The following is a 16,533-nucleotide window of genomic DNA, read 5'->3' on the forward strand; positions in this document are numbered from 1 at the left end:
CTGTTTTCTGTGGTCCGATGACCAGAAACTTGGGCAGTCGGTCACAGGTCTTCTCTTTAGACCAGATATCTTTGTGTCTCTTGTCATGACAAGGGTTCTGGAAAAGAAAAAAAAAAGACGATTACTTTTAGACAATTACTTTTCAATTATGATTGAAAACAAAAACAGAAATAAATGACAGGGCGACAATTAAACCAGCCCTTAGGTTTGAATAAGCTACGCTATCAAGTTTTTTATAAGCTTCATTGCTTGCTCTCCAATGTAAACTAGCTAACGTTAGCCTAGAAAGGTAACAAGCTAGTGGTCGTTACGTTACGACCAGATGTCAAGGCAGCAAGCTTGGCTTGCTGGAATAGGCTAGGATGAAGACAACGATGACTTTGTTTCACATTATTTTTAATCAGCACTGAATAAATTACATTGAAGCTCCATGATCAGTGATGTCTTTATTTGTAGGACATTTAAGATTAATTCCATTGTGTTGATGATATAGGGTCTGTAAAAATAATATTATTATTATTTTCACTTTTCTGGAGGATGACATGGCAAGTAACTGAGTGGAAACCACAGCTTAGCAAGACATGGTCAATTGGAGAAACCAGGGAACACCAAGCTGTTTAAACACTCATGAATGTATAGGACTAGGTCGATTTTGCTTTACTCTTGTTTATCTGTTACAGAATGTTATAGTCTCAAATGTATAACTAAAATGTTCATAGTCCTAAATTATACTAATTAATGGAGTACATTTCCTGGAGGCTATGTCCATCGTACTGTGCAAGTTATTGTTTAAACTTGACTGTATTCTTGAAACATTGATTTGTTTACTAGCACAGTTGACCTTGGCTCATGACTACACATTTCTTTTATTTAGACCTACATGGGTCTATTGTTGACTTTAATGAGCTAAAATAATAAACATAGAACTTAGACCAAGTGGAATGGGTTTTTTTTAAACACAAAAACAATGTGGAATGGGATATTACATTGGTTACACAGTAGAAAACTGAATCAGTTCAATTCAGATGTATTTTACTGACCTAGAGCTTTAAGAAACAGTTCTATCCCATTCCTTTTTACACCTCTGATTACAGAGATAAACAGGAACTAGCTATAGGCCAAAGTTTCTAATGCTGCTGCCCTAGTCAGCTGTATAACTGGTGAGAGTGACTCAGCATATCAGAAAGCAACTGATTTTTTAGTTGAATGGTTGAATTTATTCTGCATTATTAGTTGTTATGATTTTGTTTTGTTGTTATGATGTTTTTTTCTTTGTGTATTGTGTTGGGCCATGATGACAATCTAATTACCCCCCTTGGGATTAACAAAGCTCTAGCACTGCCATGACTTCTGAAATCTTTACTTGAATTTCAAATGTTCTTCTTCATTCATTTCCTGTTTACAGTAGACTGGATGCAGCTGTGGGGTGTTGCTGACCCCTACAGTGGCCATACAGCACCCAGTCCAACTCCTACCACACAAAGCTAAGTCACTGGCTCAGGTTGTGGTTTCCACTCAGTTACTTGTCATGCCATCCTCATGTCATCCTCCAGAAAAGTGAGAATAGGATAAATATTATTGGAATTAATTAGAATTAATCTGAAATGTCCTACAAATGAAGACATCACTGATCATGGAGCTGGGGCAGGAGGCAAGATGTTAATTACCGTTAACAACTCAGACGGCTCAGACCAGAAAACACTTTACTCTGAAACTGAGGTCCCTCCTGTCTGGAAGTCAGAGCCTGTCCTGCCCAGACCTCTGCAATACTTACTGCACACAAAATGCACATCTCTTTCTTTTTCTGTGGTGTCAACTCAAATGCAAAAAGAAATCGCTTTTTTATTTATTGGACTTAAATAAATAAAAGGATTGATATGGTACATATATGGTACACCATATGATATGGTGATATGGTATAAGGTACACGCATTATTTTAGCTTGTGCTTGCTTTCCTAATTTCCTATGCTATGAATTCAAGACAAAACTTGTCCTCCTGAACAACAAATTTAAAAATATCAAAATCAAGAAAAAATCTGTTCCTTGATATGCCAAAGGTGGTCTAAAACAGAAAAAAACATCTAAAAGGTAATTCAAATTCATTAATCTCCAAAATGTATAGCTAAAAAGAATTTGCTGTAAGGTTTCACGACTAAAGCAGTGTGCCGACCTGCCAGAGGGGGTCTCTCTCCTCAGGGAAGATCTGGAAGTATTTCTCAGCTAGCTGGACGGGCGGCAGAGTCTGCAGCCTCAGGTTGGTCCAACACTGAACAAACTTCACTAGAGACTCAAAGGTGTACAGACCCAGCCGGTCATTCCCATAGTTGGACAGGTGGGTCATGAAGATACTGATCTGGGGATTCAAACATCACAAAGTACTTCACAATGAGGACCAATAAGATCAAAAGTCCCAGTAACAGCTGGCAGTTAAAGCCCATGCAAACAGAGGATGGATCGGAAGGATCTAGATAGATAAACACAAGAATAAATGCAAGCGAAAGAGGGAATGATGCTCATTGTTTGTGGTTAAGAAGACTGATCTCCCCAAAAGAACAGTCCAAGGCACACTCCTTTGTTGAAAAGCTTAAAGAGTAACTAAACCCCAAACCCAAATCTTTGGTGAAGCCTGACACCTAATGGTGAACAGTAGGGTACTGAACAGGTTATCTGCTATTGGCTGGTCTTTGTGCCATGTGATGTCACCACCTGTTGTACTCTATAGAGGGTTACTCTTTAAAAAGCCTTTAATATATGGGCTCCGCCTATGTGTTTCAACTATACAGTCTTCATCAGGGCATATAGAAACAAACAGAAGCTTTTGCTTATACAGAGGCTCGCATTAGCTACCAGGTGATGGCAAAAATTCCTCAGAAAAAAAACTTTACTTGAAAAATTATAACTTGAAATTCATTAGTAATTCATTTTAGCATAAAATCTGGACACCCGGTCTTTTCTGAGGAATTTCCTGATGCTTTGAACAATTGTTGTTGGATGTTCTTTGTGAACTATAGCTGTATTTTCTTCTATGTATTTTAATAGATGATTTTTAATAGATGATTGGTATACAGACATTGATTAATCTGTATCATAGCTCGTCATCACCACTGTTTTTTTTGTTTTTCAAAGGCCTGGAGGTGATCAAAACAATGTGTACATGGTCAGAAATGTCCACACAAAGTATTCTAACGATATTTGTGAAAATGTTATTAATAAGAGTTGCTGAGTGTTCTGTTATTCTTCAATACTTTTCCTCTCTTGTGTACACAAACAAAACTTCACTTGTGTTTCAGCTGGCATGAGGGTGAGTAGAAAATGGCAGAATTTTCATTTTTGGGTGAACTATTCCTTTGAGAAATAATTTAGCTTGCACCTGATTAGCCGAATCTATGATGGTTATATTTAAGTCACCCATAATATTAACAGAATCTATGATGTTTATATTAAGTAGCTGTGATCAAACAATTATCACAGCCTTTCAGTTATAATAATCCATTTGACATTTTTTGACATTGCTCACATACTTCCTTGTTTACGTTGCTGGCTGCTGGTTTCCTGCCACGTTCAAGCAGAAGAACAGGACTTTGGTGCTTCAGCTTGAAAGCGTTCTTGTGTTTTACTTATTGTAACGCCCTCATCCAAAATCATTTGTATTTATGAATTTAATATCAACCGCAGATATTTCTCGCTTTTCTATGTGCGGTTGATTGTATTAGTGTGAATACACCTGCTAATTTTGATTTTTAATACCTTGACTGCCAACATTGGTGGATTCGCTGTGATGTGTACTGCTTGTGTTTATGATGCCAGGTGGGAGATATCGGAGCCCACAAAAAATTCCCACATATCCTACTTGTAATTGAACACAATCAATCATCATGATGGCAAAACCTAGGAAGATAAAGCCCAAGCTGAAAATAAATTATCCTTTAAAGACAGAAGTCGCGATGTGAGATCTTTCCACTAAAATCCAAATTCAGACTCAAAATACGCTATTGGCATCAGTGAATAATGAGCTTGAAGAGTAAGAAATTGGCTCTCTGCCAACTGCCACCTATGTCTCCTAAAATAAAGCACAATTTAATGAAACATTACAAGAACCACTTTCATAGTCACAGCAACTAAGCTATGGTAAATACAACTTCCTGTCTGTGAGCTGTGAGTGAGTGAGTGAGAGATGCATAGATAAAGAGAGAAGTCTGTGTCTGTGTGTGAGTGATTGTGTGTGTGTGTGTGTGCGTTTAATTTCATACAGGATTGAGAAGGACGGTGAGGAAGAGTTCTCCTCCTCTGATGCTCTTGTCCAGCTCCTTGGAGCCTCCTGGGTATTCATTGTAGAAGATTGTATGGGTGAACAGACCACAGGTCTGCCTGGGCAACACCTGCAACACACAATTACATAATTAGTCCTTTTTGTACCTTTATTGTACTAGGTAAATCTCATTGAGATTAGGAATCTTATTTCCAAGAGACCTGGCCAAGAAAGCTGCAAAAACATACATAAAAGTTACAGTTAGACAAACAGCAGAAAACATTGTAAATCCATAGTAAAAATAATCAAAAGTAATGGATGCATCAACAGAACAAAGACAGTTTTCAATGAAGTCCATCTCCAGGCCCTTTATAAGATGAACTGTAACAAGTTCCATGTAGTGGGTGAAGAATACATGAGGGCCTTTTTACCAAGCTCATTAGGGACATTCAGAACAAGTTCTGTGGTGATCATTATGTGCAAAATGCTGCTGCCAGAATACTAACCAGAACTAGAAAATTTGACCACATTACTCCTATCCTAACCTCCCTTCACTGGCTCCCAATTCAAGCCAGATCTGACTTTAAGGTGCTTCTGTTAGCTTATAAATCGTTACATGGGCTTGCACCATCATATCTATCCGACCTCATCATCCCTTATATTCCACCTCGTGCCCTCCGATCGCAGGACGCTGGCTACCTTATTGTCCCTAGAATCAAGAAAAAAATCAGCAGGCAGTAGAGCGTTCTCCTACCGAGCTCCCTATCTCTGGAACCAGCTACCTCTTACAGTCAGGGAAGCTAATTCTGTCGAAATCTTCAAATCTAGACTCAAAACCTATCTTTTCTCGCAATCATACGACCTACCTTAGCACCGCTGGCCTGGGCTCGTCACAGTCTTTTCTCTTACCCTAGCCTAGACAGTATTTATATAGAAATTTGCCGTTGGGTACATAAGCATAGGGATGCCCTCTGGCTACACTGTGTCTAATCACTTTCTATCTGCTGTCTGTATGAGCGTGTCTGTGCCCAAATACGTCTGGGTCTTGTGCTGCTTCTGCACAGCTCTGTGTGTCTGTGTGTGTGTGCGCGGCTGGTTTTCTCCACCCTTTCTCAGATTCCTCTGATCCTGATGGTCTTCGGTGCTGGCCTTAGTCCCATCCCTGACGCTGCTCCCACCTGGATCTCTCTCTCTCTCCGTGTGTTCATTGTCTTTGTGTGTACCTGTCTCTTCCCCCTTTCTCAGACTCCGGTGCAGTGCAGTGGTCGCCAGTGCATGCCTTAGCCCCATCCCTGCTGCTGCTCCCACCCGATGTGCTCTGACTCCGTGTGTTCTGTGTGCAGCTGTCTTCTCTCCCCTTCCTCAGACTCCGGTCCAGTGCTCCACCTGCCAGTGACAGGTGTTGCTCCGGCCGGTCGTCGGCGCCAGCCTTGGTCCTGCTCCCACCCATCGTGTCTGTCTTGTGTTCTGCTGCTGCTGCTTCTCCCCTTACTCTCTCCCCCTTTCAGACTCCGGTGCAGTCCAGTGGTCGTCAGCGCCGGCCTCGGTCCCTTCCCACATCCCTGATGCTGCTGCCCCCTTTTGTGTCTCTGACCCTGTGTGTTCTGTTTGCAGCTGTTTCCCCCCTTCTTCTGTACGTGTGTGTGTGTCTGGGTGTGTTGTGTGTGTGTACGCAGCTTCCTCTCTCTCCTCCTCTCTGACTCCAGGTCAGTGTTCTACCTGGCAGTGACTGGTGCTGCCCTGGCTCTTCGTCGTCAGCGCTGCCCTGCTCTTCCTTTCCGCTGTTCCCACCTGGACGCTGATTTACGACTGCTGCCCTCGCTCCTTTACTGCTGGCCTCAGCCCCCCCTCACCGCCGCATGCTCCTCCCCTTCTTTTGTCTCTCTCTGTTTTCTCTTGTCATCATTGTTGCCCATGACTCTGTCAATGTTTTGCCCGGCACCTATTGCACGCTAAGCCGTCCCGGGGGGGGATCCCTATCTGCCTCAGCCCGCCCAAGGTTTCTTCCAAGTTTTCCTGGGAGTTTTTCCTTGTGTGCTTTTAGGGTCTAAGGCTGGGGTGCCGGGTAGGTTAGGCTATATAGAATAGGTAGATTGTTTGTCTCGCTAAATCTGCTCCTACCTACCTTGTGTTTTTCATTATGCTGTCCTACAACATTTTGTTTACCACTGATTGTGTTTAGTTAGACCTAGCTAGACACATTCTCTGTAAAGCCCTCTGAGACATGCTTGTGATAAAGGGCTATATAAATAAATAAACTTGAATTACCTCTAGCTTCCAAGATTATGAGAAATATAAGCACATGGGTAAGAAGGACACAAGCCAAGCATGGATTTGAAAGTGTGCCAATGGATAAGTCTATGCATGGATAGAGAAGGCCAAGAAACTCTGGCATACAAGGTACAATGTGTACAGTGACAGTATCTAACATACATTAACACTGAGCTGAAACATTCATATAAATCACATCACAGTAGTCAAGCAGGGGCAGAAATGTGGCTGCAACCAATCTTTTTCTACATTCAAAAGAAAAACAGGACTTCTTTCTGAAGAACCTTGATTTCAATTTAAACTTTTTAAAAAAACAATCAATGAGGTTTAAAAGATAGACAATCATCAATTAAGGTTGCCAAGGTCTTATATAATTTGACACAACTCAATCTGTGTGCTTTGTGCAGTTACAACTAGCTGATACTTTCTTAGAGTTCGTAAACAATATTAGCTTGTTTTTATCAGCATTTAGCACAAGCTTGAGTTAATGCAGATAAGACTGTACAATGTTAGGAAGGCAGATTGTTAAAAACTCAAAGGCTTGAGAGAAGACGCACAAGAGTTGATAGTATCATGGAAAATTGCATTTGGCACATTATGACAGAGGTTGTTGAGGTAGGAACGTGATCTCATAAAACTTCATTAAAAAATGAGCACGGACTCTGAAGTGTTGTGGACACGAATCATGTCAAGATTACGTTCCTCCAGCACAAACTGTATTGCGTGACAATGGCACGAATTGGACACGCCACTTAACACCACTAATGGCTAAGTTTAGGCAAGCAAAACAACTTTAGTTAAGGTTACATTTAAGGTTATGGTTAGGGTTGGGCAACTAAAACAACTTTAGTTAAGGTTACAGTTAAGTTTATGGTTATGGTTGGGCAACTAAAACAACTTTAGTTAAGGTTACAGTTAAGGTTATGGTTATGGTTGGGCAACTAAAACAACTTTAGTTAAGGTCAGGGTTAAGGTTATGGTTTAGATTAAGGCTAGGCAACTAAAACAAATTTGGTTATGGTTTTGGTTAAGTTTATGGTTGAGGTTAGGCAACTAAATCAGGTTGTTTAAGGTTAGGGAAAGGCTTTGGTCATAATTACATAATATAAACGTTAGCTAAAACTTAAAACTTCTTAAAACTAAAATCTTCCTGGTGTGAGTTGGGAATCAAACCCGGGTTGTCAGAGTTTAATGCAATTGCTTACGCCCCTCCACCACCCTGACCACAACACCTTTACATTCCACCGCATTATTTCAATGACTGCGTTTACATGGACTTGAGTATCCCGGTTATGATCGGGGTTTTGAAGTATCCCGTTTTTGTGTTTGCGCATGTAAACATCATATCCCGATTTCAGAAACCTGGATAAGCCCTTATCCCGGTTTTGAGAAACCCGATTATGCTAGCTGGAGTACTCCGAAAGAAACCGGGATACTGTTGTATGTATACATCTTATCCCGGTTACTGACCGCTGCCGACTACCTGCGCAGGCGCGGCTTCAGCCAAGTGACGTAGCAGAAAAACACAAACAATGGCGGCAACGAGACTGTCTCACTTCTGAGGAAACGGAGTTTTGTCTTTCAGTGATGAAAGAATTAAATATACTTGGCAGTTTAGATGGGAGAAAGCATCGAAATGCTGACCTATTCAAGTCTGTAGTATACAGACTACAGGACGCCGGTTTCCCAACACGTACAGTGGAGCAAGTCAGGTCACGGTGGAAAATACTAAAGAAACATTACTACATGGCCAAACATCAAAACAAAAGAAGTGGCTCTAACTTTCAAATTTATATTAAATTTAATATAAGCCAAAGTGGTCTCATTTTCAATAGCCACAGTCAAATTAATTTAAGGTTATCAGTTACAGAGGAATATCAGATTAACGATTTCAAAATTGCCGGTTTGTGTTGTAAACATCACAGGTGCCTGCGCAAATAGCATGCAGTAATCAGTAACCGGGATACTAGTATTTATCATGTATACGGGGATATGAATAACCAGATTTCTCTGTGTTCCATGTAAACGCCATATCCCGATTATGATCAAAACCGGGATAAGCCTCATAACCGGGATACTCAAGTCCATGTAAACGCAGTCAATGTCAAGCTACTTCCTGTTTCTAGTTGTGCCTTCTTCACATAATCCTTTCGTGGTGGGAACACTTTGACTTTTCATGCACACAGCACATATTTGCATTTTAAGAGATTGTGTCATTTCACAAAATTTCAGGAGATCAGGCTGTGATAGATATGGTGAACAGAGTTGGGCCTAAGACTGAAACCTGGGGCACACCTTTAACATTCAGTACACTGGAAAAAGATCCATCAAACTGAACACACTGTCCAGTAAGGCCATTTGCAAACCATCCAACAGAACGGTATGACAAGCCAATAATAAGCAGCCTTTGTTGGAAAATAGCCAACAATATCAAAAGCCTTTGAAATAGGGATGCACCGATCCGATACTTGGCATCGGTATCGGGCCGATATTGGCCTAAAATGCTGGATCGGACATCGGTGGCAGCTAACGTTATAATCCGATCCGATCCAGAGCAATCAGTTCGAGCCCCCGGAGTAATAAACGGGCGTAGTCGCCTGCCGTAAAACATGCCTGAGTTTGCACGTGACGCGACACGAGTGAGTGAAGAAGTTGGAAAAAGAAAGCGAGCGTGCAGGCAATGTGCTGATGTAAACATGTCAGCGGTTGGGAATTATTTTAGCCACAAAGGGATGCTAGATGGCTATGCCATTACTAGCGTCCCAAAGATCTTTATCCAACTCACTTTACCAAGAACTTCATCTGGCGACGCCTTCCAAACGCCTGCTCCTTAGCTCAAACTTACATCGAGTGTCCTTGGGCTTAGTATCATGTACACGCCACCATAAAGGTTTCAATTAAGTCTTCCGTTTTCACAAAACGAAGCTTTTTGGAGATGGGGGCTAAAGCTAATGCTACCGCGCTGATGACGCTGACGCGACCTGTGCGTGCGTTAGCGTCAGTGAACGGAGGAACAGGCTGACAGCAGAGAGAGGTGAGATGCTTCTGTTTCTGAAGAAAAGCCTGCCTCTTGTCCTTAAGTGATTAAAACTAGACTAGACTTGGCACACACTGGATGTTATGCCCAGAAAAAGCCTATGTGTAGCAGTATTTTTTCTGTCAGTTATTCACACTAAAGAAGAGGAAAAAAAATATAAGCAAAGGCTGTATGGTTGTTTCAATATTGTTTTGTAGCAGTATGCACTGGTCAGTTTATTGCTCTTTTGCACTTTTGGGAGTTTTTTTGCACTGTATCCCTATATTGCAGCAATCTTTTATATATCCTAGGAACTGTCATTCCTATTTTGGTCAGTTCTTTTGCCCTGCTGCTTTTCTTTTTTTTAACAATAAAATTATTGTTCCCATGTTATTTACATGTTGTATGCAGCTGTGTAATTACAGAAGAAAAAAAGGGGTCAATATCGGATCGGTACTCGGTATCGGTTGATACTAAAAATTCTGGTATCGTTATCGGATCGGCAGTAAAAAAACGGTATCGGTGCATCCCTACTTTGAAAGATCAATAAAAAGAGCAACACTATGTTTCTTAGAGTCCAATGATCTGATGATGTCATTTACCACCTTCATGGCTGCAGAAACTGTACTATGCTGCTTCCTAAAACCAAATTAATACTCAGATAACATGGCATTGTAACATAGAAACTCCTTCAGCTAATCATTACCTAGTTTTTCAACATCCTGAGGCCAGAACAGACAATTTGGAGAAATGCCTATAGTTGTTTAGAAGAGTTGGATAATCTCCTTTGAACAGAGAAAAACGGAGCAGATTTCCACACTTTTGGGATTTCATTTTTCTGGAGTGTAACATTAAAAAGGCAAAATGCTGGGTTTTGCAATAAAATCAGCAGGTCATCTTAAAATATAGGGAACCAGATTGTCAGGACCTCATGATTTTCTGGGATCCAGTTTATGAACCTCGGCAACAGAAAAGGGAGTAAAAGAGAAGATGTGACCTTCACCTATGCATCCAATAGGAGTGGAAGAATTCACATGATCATTAAAAGATTTATCAGAAGATAAAGTGTCAAACAAGGAACCAGAGGCAACAAAACTCTTGTTAAAACAGTTCAGCATCTCTGATTTGTCAGACACAGTGAAAGAGTCCTTTACAATCCGAGGAGGCAGCTCACTGGAGGTTACATTAGCGGACGAAACATTTTGAGTTCGCCAGAAATTCTTAGGGTCATTTTAAGCAGTTATGAGATAAAATTCTGATTTAGCTCTCTTGAGAGAGGCTGTATATAACCAATACAACCAATTGCCTAAAACAAACGTTTCAAGTTACCGTGGCTTAGCCCAGTGTAGTGTTCCAAATAGCTGCAATTACACAATGATTGCGTTAATCATTGAGGGGACCCTGTAGCAACCAACAATAGTGATACAGTATGTTAAGGTTCAAAGCTAAAAGTTCAAACTGCTTACTGACAGATTTGGATATCAGAACATTTGCATGGCATTTATTAATACCCTAACCTCTCCTTGGATGGTCAACTCTATAAACATTATAGCCATTAACAGCCATGTCCCTGTCCAAGAGACAGTTGACTTAGCCCATATTCAAACCATGTCAATTTTTGCAAGTAAACTATGCACATTCAAATGCACAAAGCTGAAACTCGACCTGCACCGAAACTCTGACAGACATTATTTTGAAAAAACTTAGATTAAAGATTATAAAATTGTCTTGCAAGACCAAGAGGCTATAGTGACAGATCAAGTCCACTGAGTCCATAAAAACAAAAAGGCGAACACAAGATGGGAGAAAGCCATTAAAAGTGTTATTTCTCCTCAGCTCCAGTATCACACAAAATAGGTAAACAAAGGAGAGTTAGAATGAAAGTCACTGTAATTTGTGATCTAAATTAAACAAAATTCTGATTATGTGAGACTGACATCATGAAGCGTGTGTGTGTGTGTAGGGGACCACTGGCAGCAAACGGCAGACAGGAGCGGGGAGTGAGGGCAGCACACAGCGGTGAGAGGAGATGAGATACAGGTAGGAGCAGCAAAAGTCGGATATCAGTAGACACAGGGCCAGATTGGCATGTCGCCATATAAATAGCAAGCCACAGCAATGAAACCAGCAGACAACGATGGGAGGAACGGGGAGGCAGTCTGAGGGAGCCAGTAGGCAAGAACAAACGCAGGACCAGATCAGCAAATAAATCCCACTGCAACCGTTCCACAGAATAAAACGCACAGTATAATGGGCACAGTCACATGAAAAGATCAAAAATTCACAACAAGCACTTGCCATAAGCAGAGACACAGGAGCGTGCTACCATCTTGAATGGCATCGGTCGTGTGCGTGTATTCAGTTTAACTGAAAAGTCGACATGTTCGTTTCAGCATCACACATCACAGATCTAAAAAACTTTAAATGAATTTCTAAATTTTACAAACGGTGTTGTCAGTGGTTTGTTGAATAAAGCTCAATGTAGTCAGGAGCAAAGCCTAGCAGGAAGTCTGTTCTTTTATGAATATAACAGAGATAACTTTCAGTTATTATCGTTTACATATGAACAATAATGGTTAATGACTCTCTTCAAAAACCAAGTGGAGGAAAATAATGAACTCCCTTCAGTCCCTGCTGGCTTCACTATGATCACAAGATAGAGTGGGACATCTAAAGAGGTCTGCAACAGATGTACAGAAAGCCTGTGGATGTGGACATAGTTCCTATCAAAACATTACATTAGTCATTCAACACTGAACAACAGAGCTTGCCTCTCCAGATGGTGCTTTCATTGAGCTTAACAAGTCACTTCAACTCAGATCTCTGCTATAAATGCTTCTCCTCCATCTAACTGAAGAATGGTGGGATATGAAATGACTCTCCTTATCAGGCTGGCAAGCACAGAACACAAGACCAAGAGACGAGAGTCTCCCTAAAACAACCCCTACCCACTTTACTAGTACATCGAGGCAAGTGCAACTATCTCTATACGGTTTGCTGTAGGTGTATCTGGAATGACTTCCTGGCATAGTGAGGGCAGGGGTCCACAAATACCTCTGATATTAAATAGCTATGTTCAACAGCTAGTGTAGATTATTCTTTGTTTAGGTTCAAATGTTGTTTTCTTAACATTCAAACAGCAAAACTTCTGTCCTGCCAGGTAAATAAATGCGACAGGAAGCCAGTGCTAGAGGATGGAGGTGCATTCATGTGCTATCAGGATTATTGGATATACACTGCCCGTCAAAAATTTGGGGACACCTGATTGAATGTACTATGTTTTTCATTATCTTAAAGCCATTTTGATCTAAAGGCTTCTGCTTAAATGCTTGATTTGTTTCTTAGAGAAATATTAATAGTGAAGTTAATGCCTATGTATGAATTTCTTTCCAAAGCCTTTGCCTTTCAATCAGTATCTTTTAAGTCACTTCTTAAAACCTATTTTTATGTAAAGGCATTCTCTTAATGTTTTTTATATAATTTTATTCAATTTTAATCCCAGAGTCTAATTCATCCTGGAAAAACCTTTCAACAATATTTCTGAAATAGAGATTAGGCTTGGGCGATATCCAATACTGTCCCACCAAAATATCATGATATACGCTATTATCCAAATGACCATTTGGTATAATTTGCTCATTCCTGCTATTTCCAGAAAAACAGGCTGATTGTGAAATATCTGAAATATAGCAATATTTACGAAATATCGCGATAATATCGAATATCGGTCCAATCCTAATAGAAATAGAGAATGCTACTGTAGGGGATGTCCTCCCACGTGGTTAATATTAATGTAAGGAATATGGGTCTTTACGCACAGTGGCACTGAGTATGAACAATTATGAATTTTCATAAGGTGGCACAAGTGATAAGATACAATATCTAAAAATCAGTCAATATCAGCCTCATAAAGTTCAATTTGGAATCACAACTAATACTTAAATAATTATTGTTGAAAATGCAATATTAACAGTTCTTCTCGATTACACTGCAACATTACACCTTTAGTTAACACTAAATTATTGATCATTTAACTAAGGGTCGAAGGATAAGGTGAGGTCTTTAACAGCAGAGGTTGGTTCATTCATGCGTTATGTAATGCAGACACAAGACCCTTTTAGAATCAGCACACAATTCATTGAATAGAGTATTAAAATTTAACACAAACACAAATTGTGCATGTGTGTGTGCAGATGTGTGTATGTGTGTGTGTGTATGAGTGCGTATGTCTTTGTCTATGGGTTATGAGTGAATGGTAGGTGTGTGTTTGTAAGAGAGAGGAACAAGGGGTCAGAAGCTGTGTAGGCCTAGGCCTCCCTGAGTTAATGAACATAGGTTACAGTAAGACTTTAATGTAGTCAAAGTGGAGTCCCACAGTGAGTGTTTCCAGGGGGCACTGTTTACATGTAACACCTCCCACTTTTGGTTGGTTGAATCCATTCAACAACAAGGTGCACAGTGCTACACACATTTTGGTTTTGTTTTGGATTTATTTTTTAATATGGTAATATTAAAATCGGACTTCTGAGATTATAACATGGGTTATAATCTCAGTTGATGTTGTGTGTGACCCATCTCCAAAATCGGTCTGGGGGACGCAGCTGTACACATTATGCTTCATCATTTCCTTTGCCTTTATTTCCGACCAGAAAGCACATCAATTGCATGAGTGATGGTTGACTGATATGAGTATGGGTCATGGAGACCGGGCTCACCTGGATGCTGCTGTGGATGAAGCCTCGGCGGTATCGAGCGGGCCGGAGGTGCGGGTATTCCTCTGTGCTGGTCACCTTGATGCCCCACACTGACTTCCAGGCCTCATACAGCTGGCTGTGAACTGGATAAACCCCAGAGTGGTGGGGGGCCACAGCATAGCCCATATCTGTAGGGATGCCATGCTCCTGAAAAGAGGGAAGGATGGAGGGAAGATGTGATGGAGGGAGGGAGAGAGGCAAATGGAGAGGCGGGGGGGGGGGGGAGTAAGAGAGTAAGGGAGGGCAAGAGAAGGTAAGAAGGGAAAGGATGAGGAGAGGAAGCAAGGAAAGGAAGAAGGGAGGTGAGGAAAGGAAGAAGGGATGTGAGGAGATGAAGGAAGGGAGGGTAGGAGAGCAAGCAAGGGAGAAGAGGAATGGAAGAAGGAAAAGGAGGAGAGGAAGGGGGAAAGCGTACAGAGTGAGGAAGAAAGGAAAGGAAGAGGAGAGGAGAAGGAGGTGAAAGAATGAAACAGACCAAAAATAATAGCCTTTATTATATCGAGGACATATGAGAACAGGGCTTCAAAGTGCATTGCAAGATAAATACAAAGGTGAGCATTACATAAAAATGTGAACAATAAGTAAAGAAGAAAAAATAATAAAATAAAAACGGCAAATGCACAGAATAATTAAAACAAATAAAAACAGAATATAGACCAAGGCTATCTTAGAAAAAGTGCATTTTAAAAGAAAGGAGGACGCTGAGTCAGCAGGTTATTCCAGAGCCTCTTAGGCCCTGACACACCAAACCGACATCAAAGAACCAGCGGCGACGAAGGCCGACTGTTGCGTCGCCTCACGTCGCCTGTGTCTGGTCCAAAAAGTTGCACTTGAACACACCGCAAAGACTACAGTCAACGGCCAACTAGCACGTACGTTCTGCGCCTGCGTGAGGGGAAATAACTCTCCATACCTTATGTCTGATAAGAAGTTGCAAATGGCACTGCCGTTGTCAGCCCTTGGTCTTTTGGTTGTGGAAGAAGAAAGGAAGAGGCGGAGGCGAAAAATAAGGAGAAACCGCACTAAATGGGTGAAATCATGGATACTCCAGCGACAGGCTCAAGGGGCTTTCCCCAACCTGTGTCGAGAGCTGGAGATAAATGAAACCTCCGATTTTAAAAATTTCGCTCGGCTCTTTCCTGTTCAGTTCCACATGTTGAAGGAATTTATCAGTCCAATCATCCAGAGGCAAAACACGAACTACCAATCAGAGTGATCTCTCTCACCGACGGGCTCCGACGCCGATTCAACATGCTCAATCAGCCGAAAAGACGCCGACAGGGTCCGACTAGTGCCAATGGTGCGGGACACACCGCAAAAACTAGGCACACAGACGCTTACCGACGGCCCGACATTGGCCGTCGGCCAACCGTCGGCCTGGTGTGTCAGGGCCTTTAGTCTTCAGCCTGAACTGCAGAACGATAGATTTCATTAAACAATATTACAATATTGCAGCATAGTTCCCTGGATGCGTGTGTCAGACTTGAAATTGAATTGTGAGTAACTGTAACTGAATTTGAAAGCATTTTTTGAATTTTTACCTCAAACTAGTTTGAAATAAAAGTTTAAAGTTGCAAAGCAACAATGACCAAATTCAAAATCAAACCATTACATTCAGTTTCAGATTTGACAATAGAAATTCAAATTCTTCAAATCGGTTTCAATTTTTGAAAACAATGATTCAATTCAAGCATCAAAAGTTCAAATGAATGCAATTCAAATTCAGTTTCTGGCATGACAAAAAAACATGGATCACAGTTTACCCCTGGGGGACACTGCAAGTAACTTTTTCCAATGATGACCTGGACTAGCCAATTGCTACAGAGAAAGTATTTTTTTCCTTGCAGATACAAGGACAACGAACCTAGCAGATACGAGGACAACCAGTCTAGAACAGTACCAGTATCAGCAGATAGGAGTAAAGCCAGTCTAGAGCAGTATCAGTATCTGCAGATATGAGGAAAACCAGTCAAGAGCGGTACCAGAGATGTCGACCCAGTGTTTGAGAAACTAAAGTAGGGAAGAACAATCAACACTAGAGCCGGGAGAACTAAAACAGAGGATTTACCACATCAGCTACAAAGCATGTTATTCGTTGTCTTAAGATAAGCTGTCTCAGTGGTAGGAAGAGCTCTACATCCAGACTGAGGTTCTCAAAGAGACGACTACTGCTCATGTGAGTAATAGTCTCTTTGGTTAGCTGGAAGATAAAGATATTGAGATGGGAGGGACAGGAGATATT

General features: G+C 41.1%; 1 protein-coding gene across 1 annotated transcript in view; it reads right to left on the reverse strand.

Moving 5' to 3' along the window:
* The window catches only part of ndst2a (N-deacetylase/N-sulfotransferase (heparan glucosaminyl) 2a), a 145,126-nt gene that overhangs the window by 24,819 nt on the left and 103,774 nt on the right, over positions 1 to 16,533 (reverse strand). Inside the window, exons 6-9 of the mRNA XM_078288887.1 lie at positions 14,253 to 14,438; positions 4,252 to 4,380; positions 2,172 to 2,354; positions 1 to 97 (exon numbers count right to left, since the gene is read on the reverse strand). Coding sequence (XP_078145013.1) covers positions 1 to 97; positions 2,172 to 2,354; positions 4,252 to 4,380; positions 14,253 to 14,438 — 595 coding nt within the window. The remainder of the gene's footprint in view (positions 98 to 2,171; positions 2,355 to 4,251; positions 4,381 to 14,252; positions 14,439 to 16,533) is intronic.

Source organism: Centroberyx gerrardi, chromosome 15 (assembly GCF_048128805.1).
Source record: "Centroberyx gerrardi isolate f3 chromosome 15, fCenGer3.hap1.cur.20231027, whole genome shotgun sequence".
NCBI lineage: Eukaryota > Metazoa > Chordata > Actinopteri > Beryciformes > Berycidae > Centroberyx > Centroberyx gerrardi.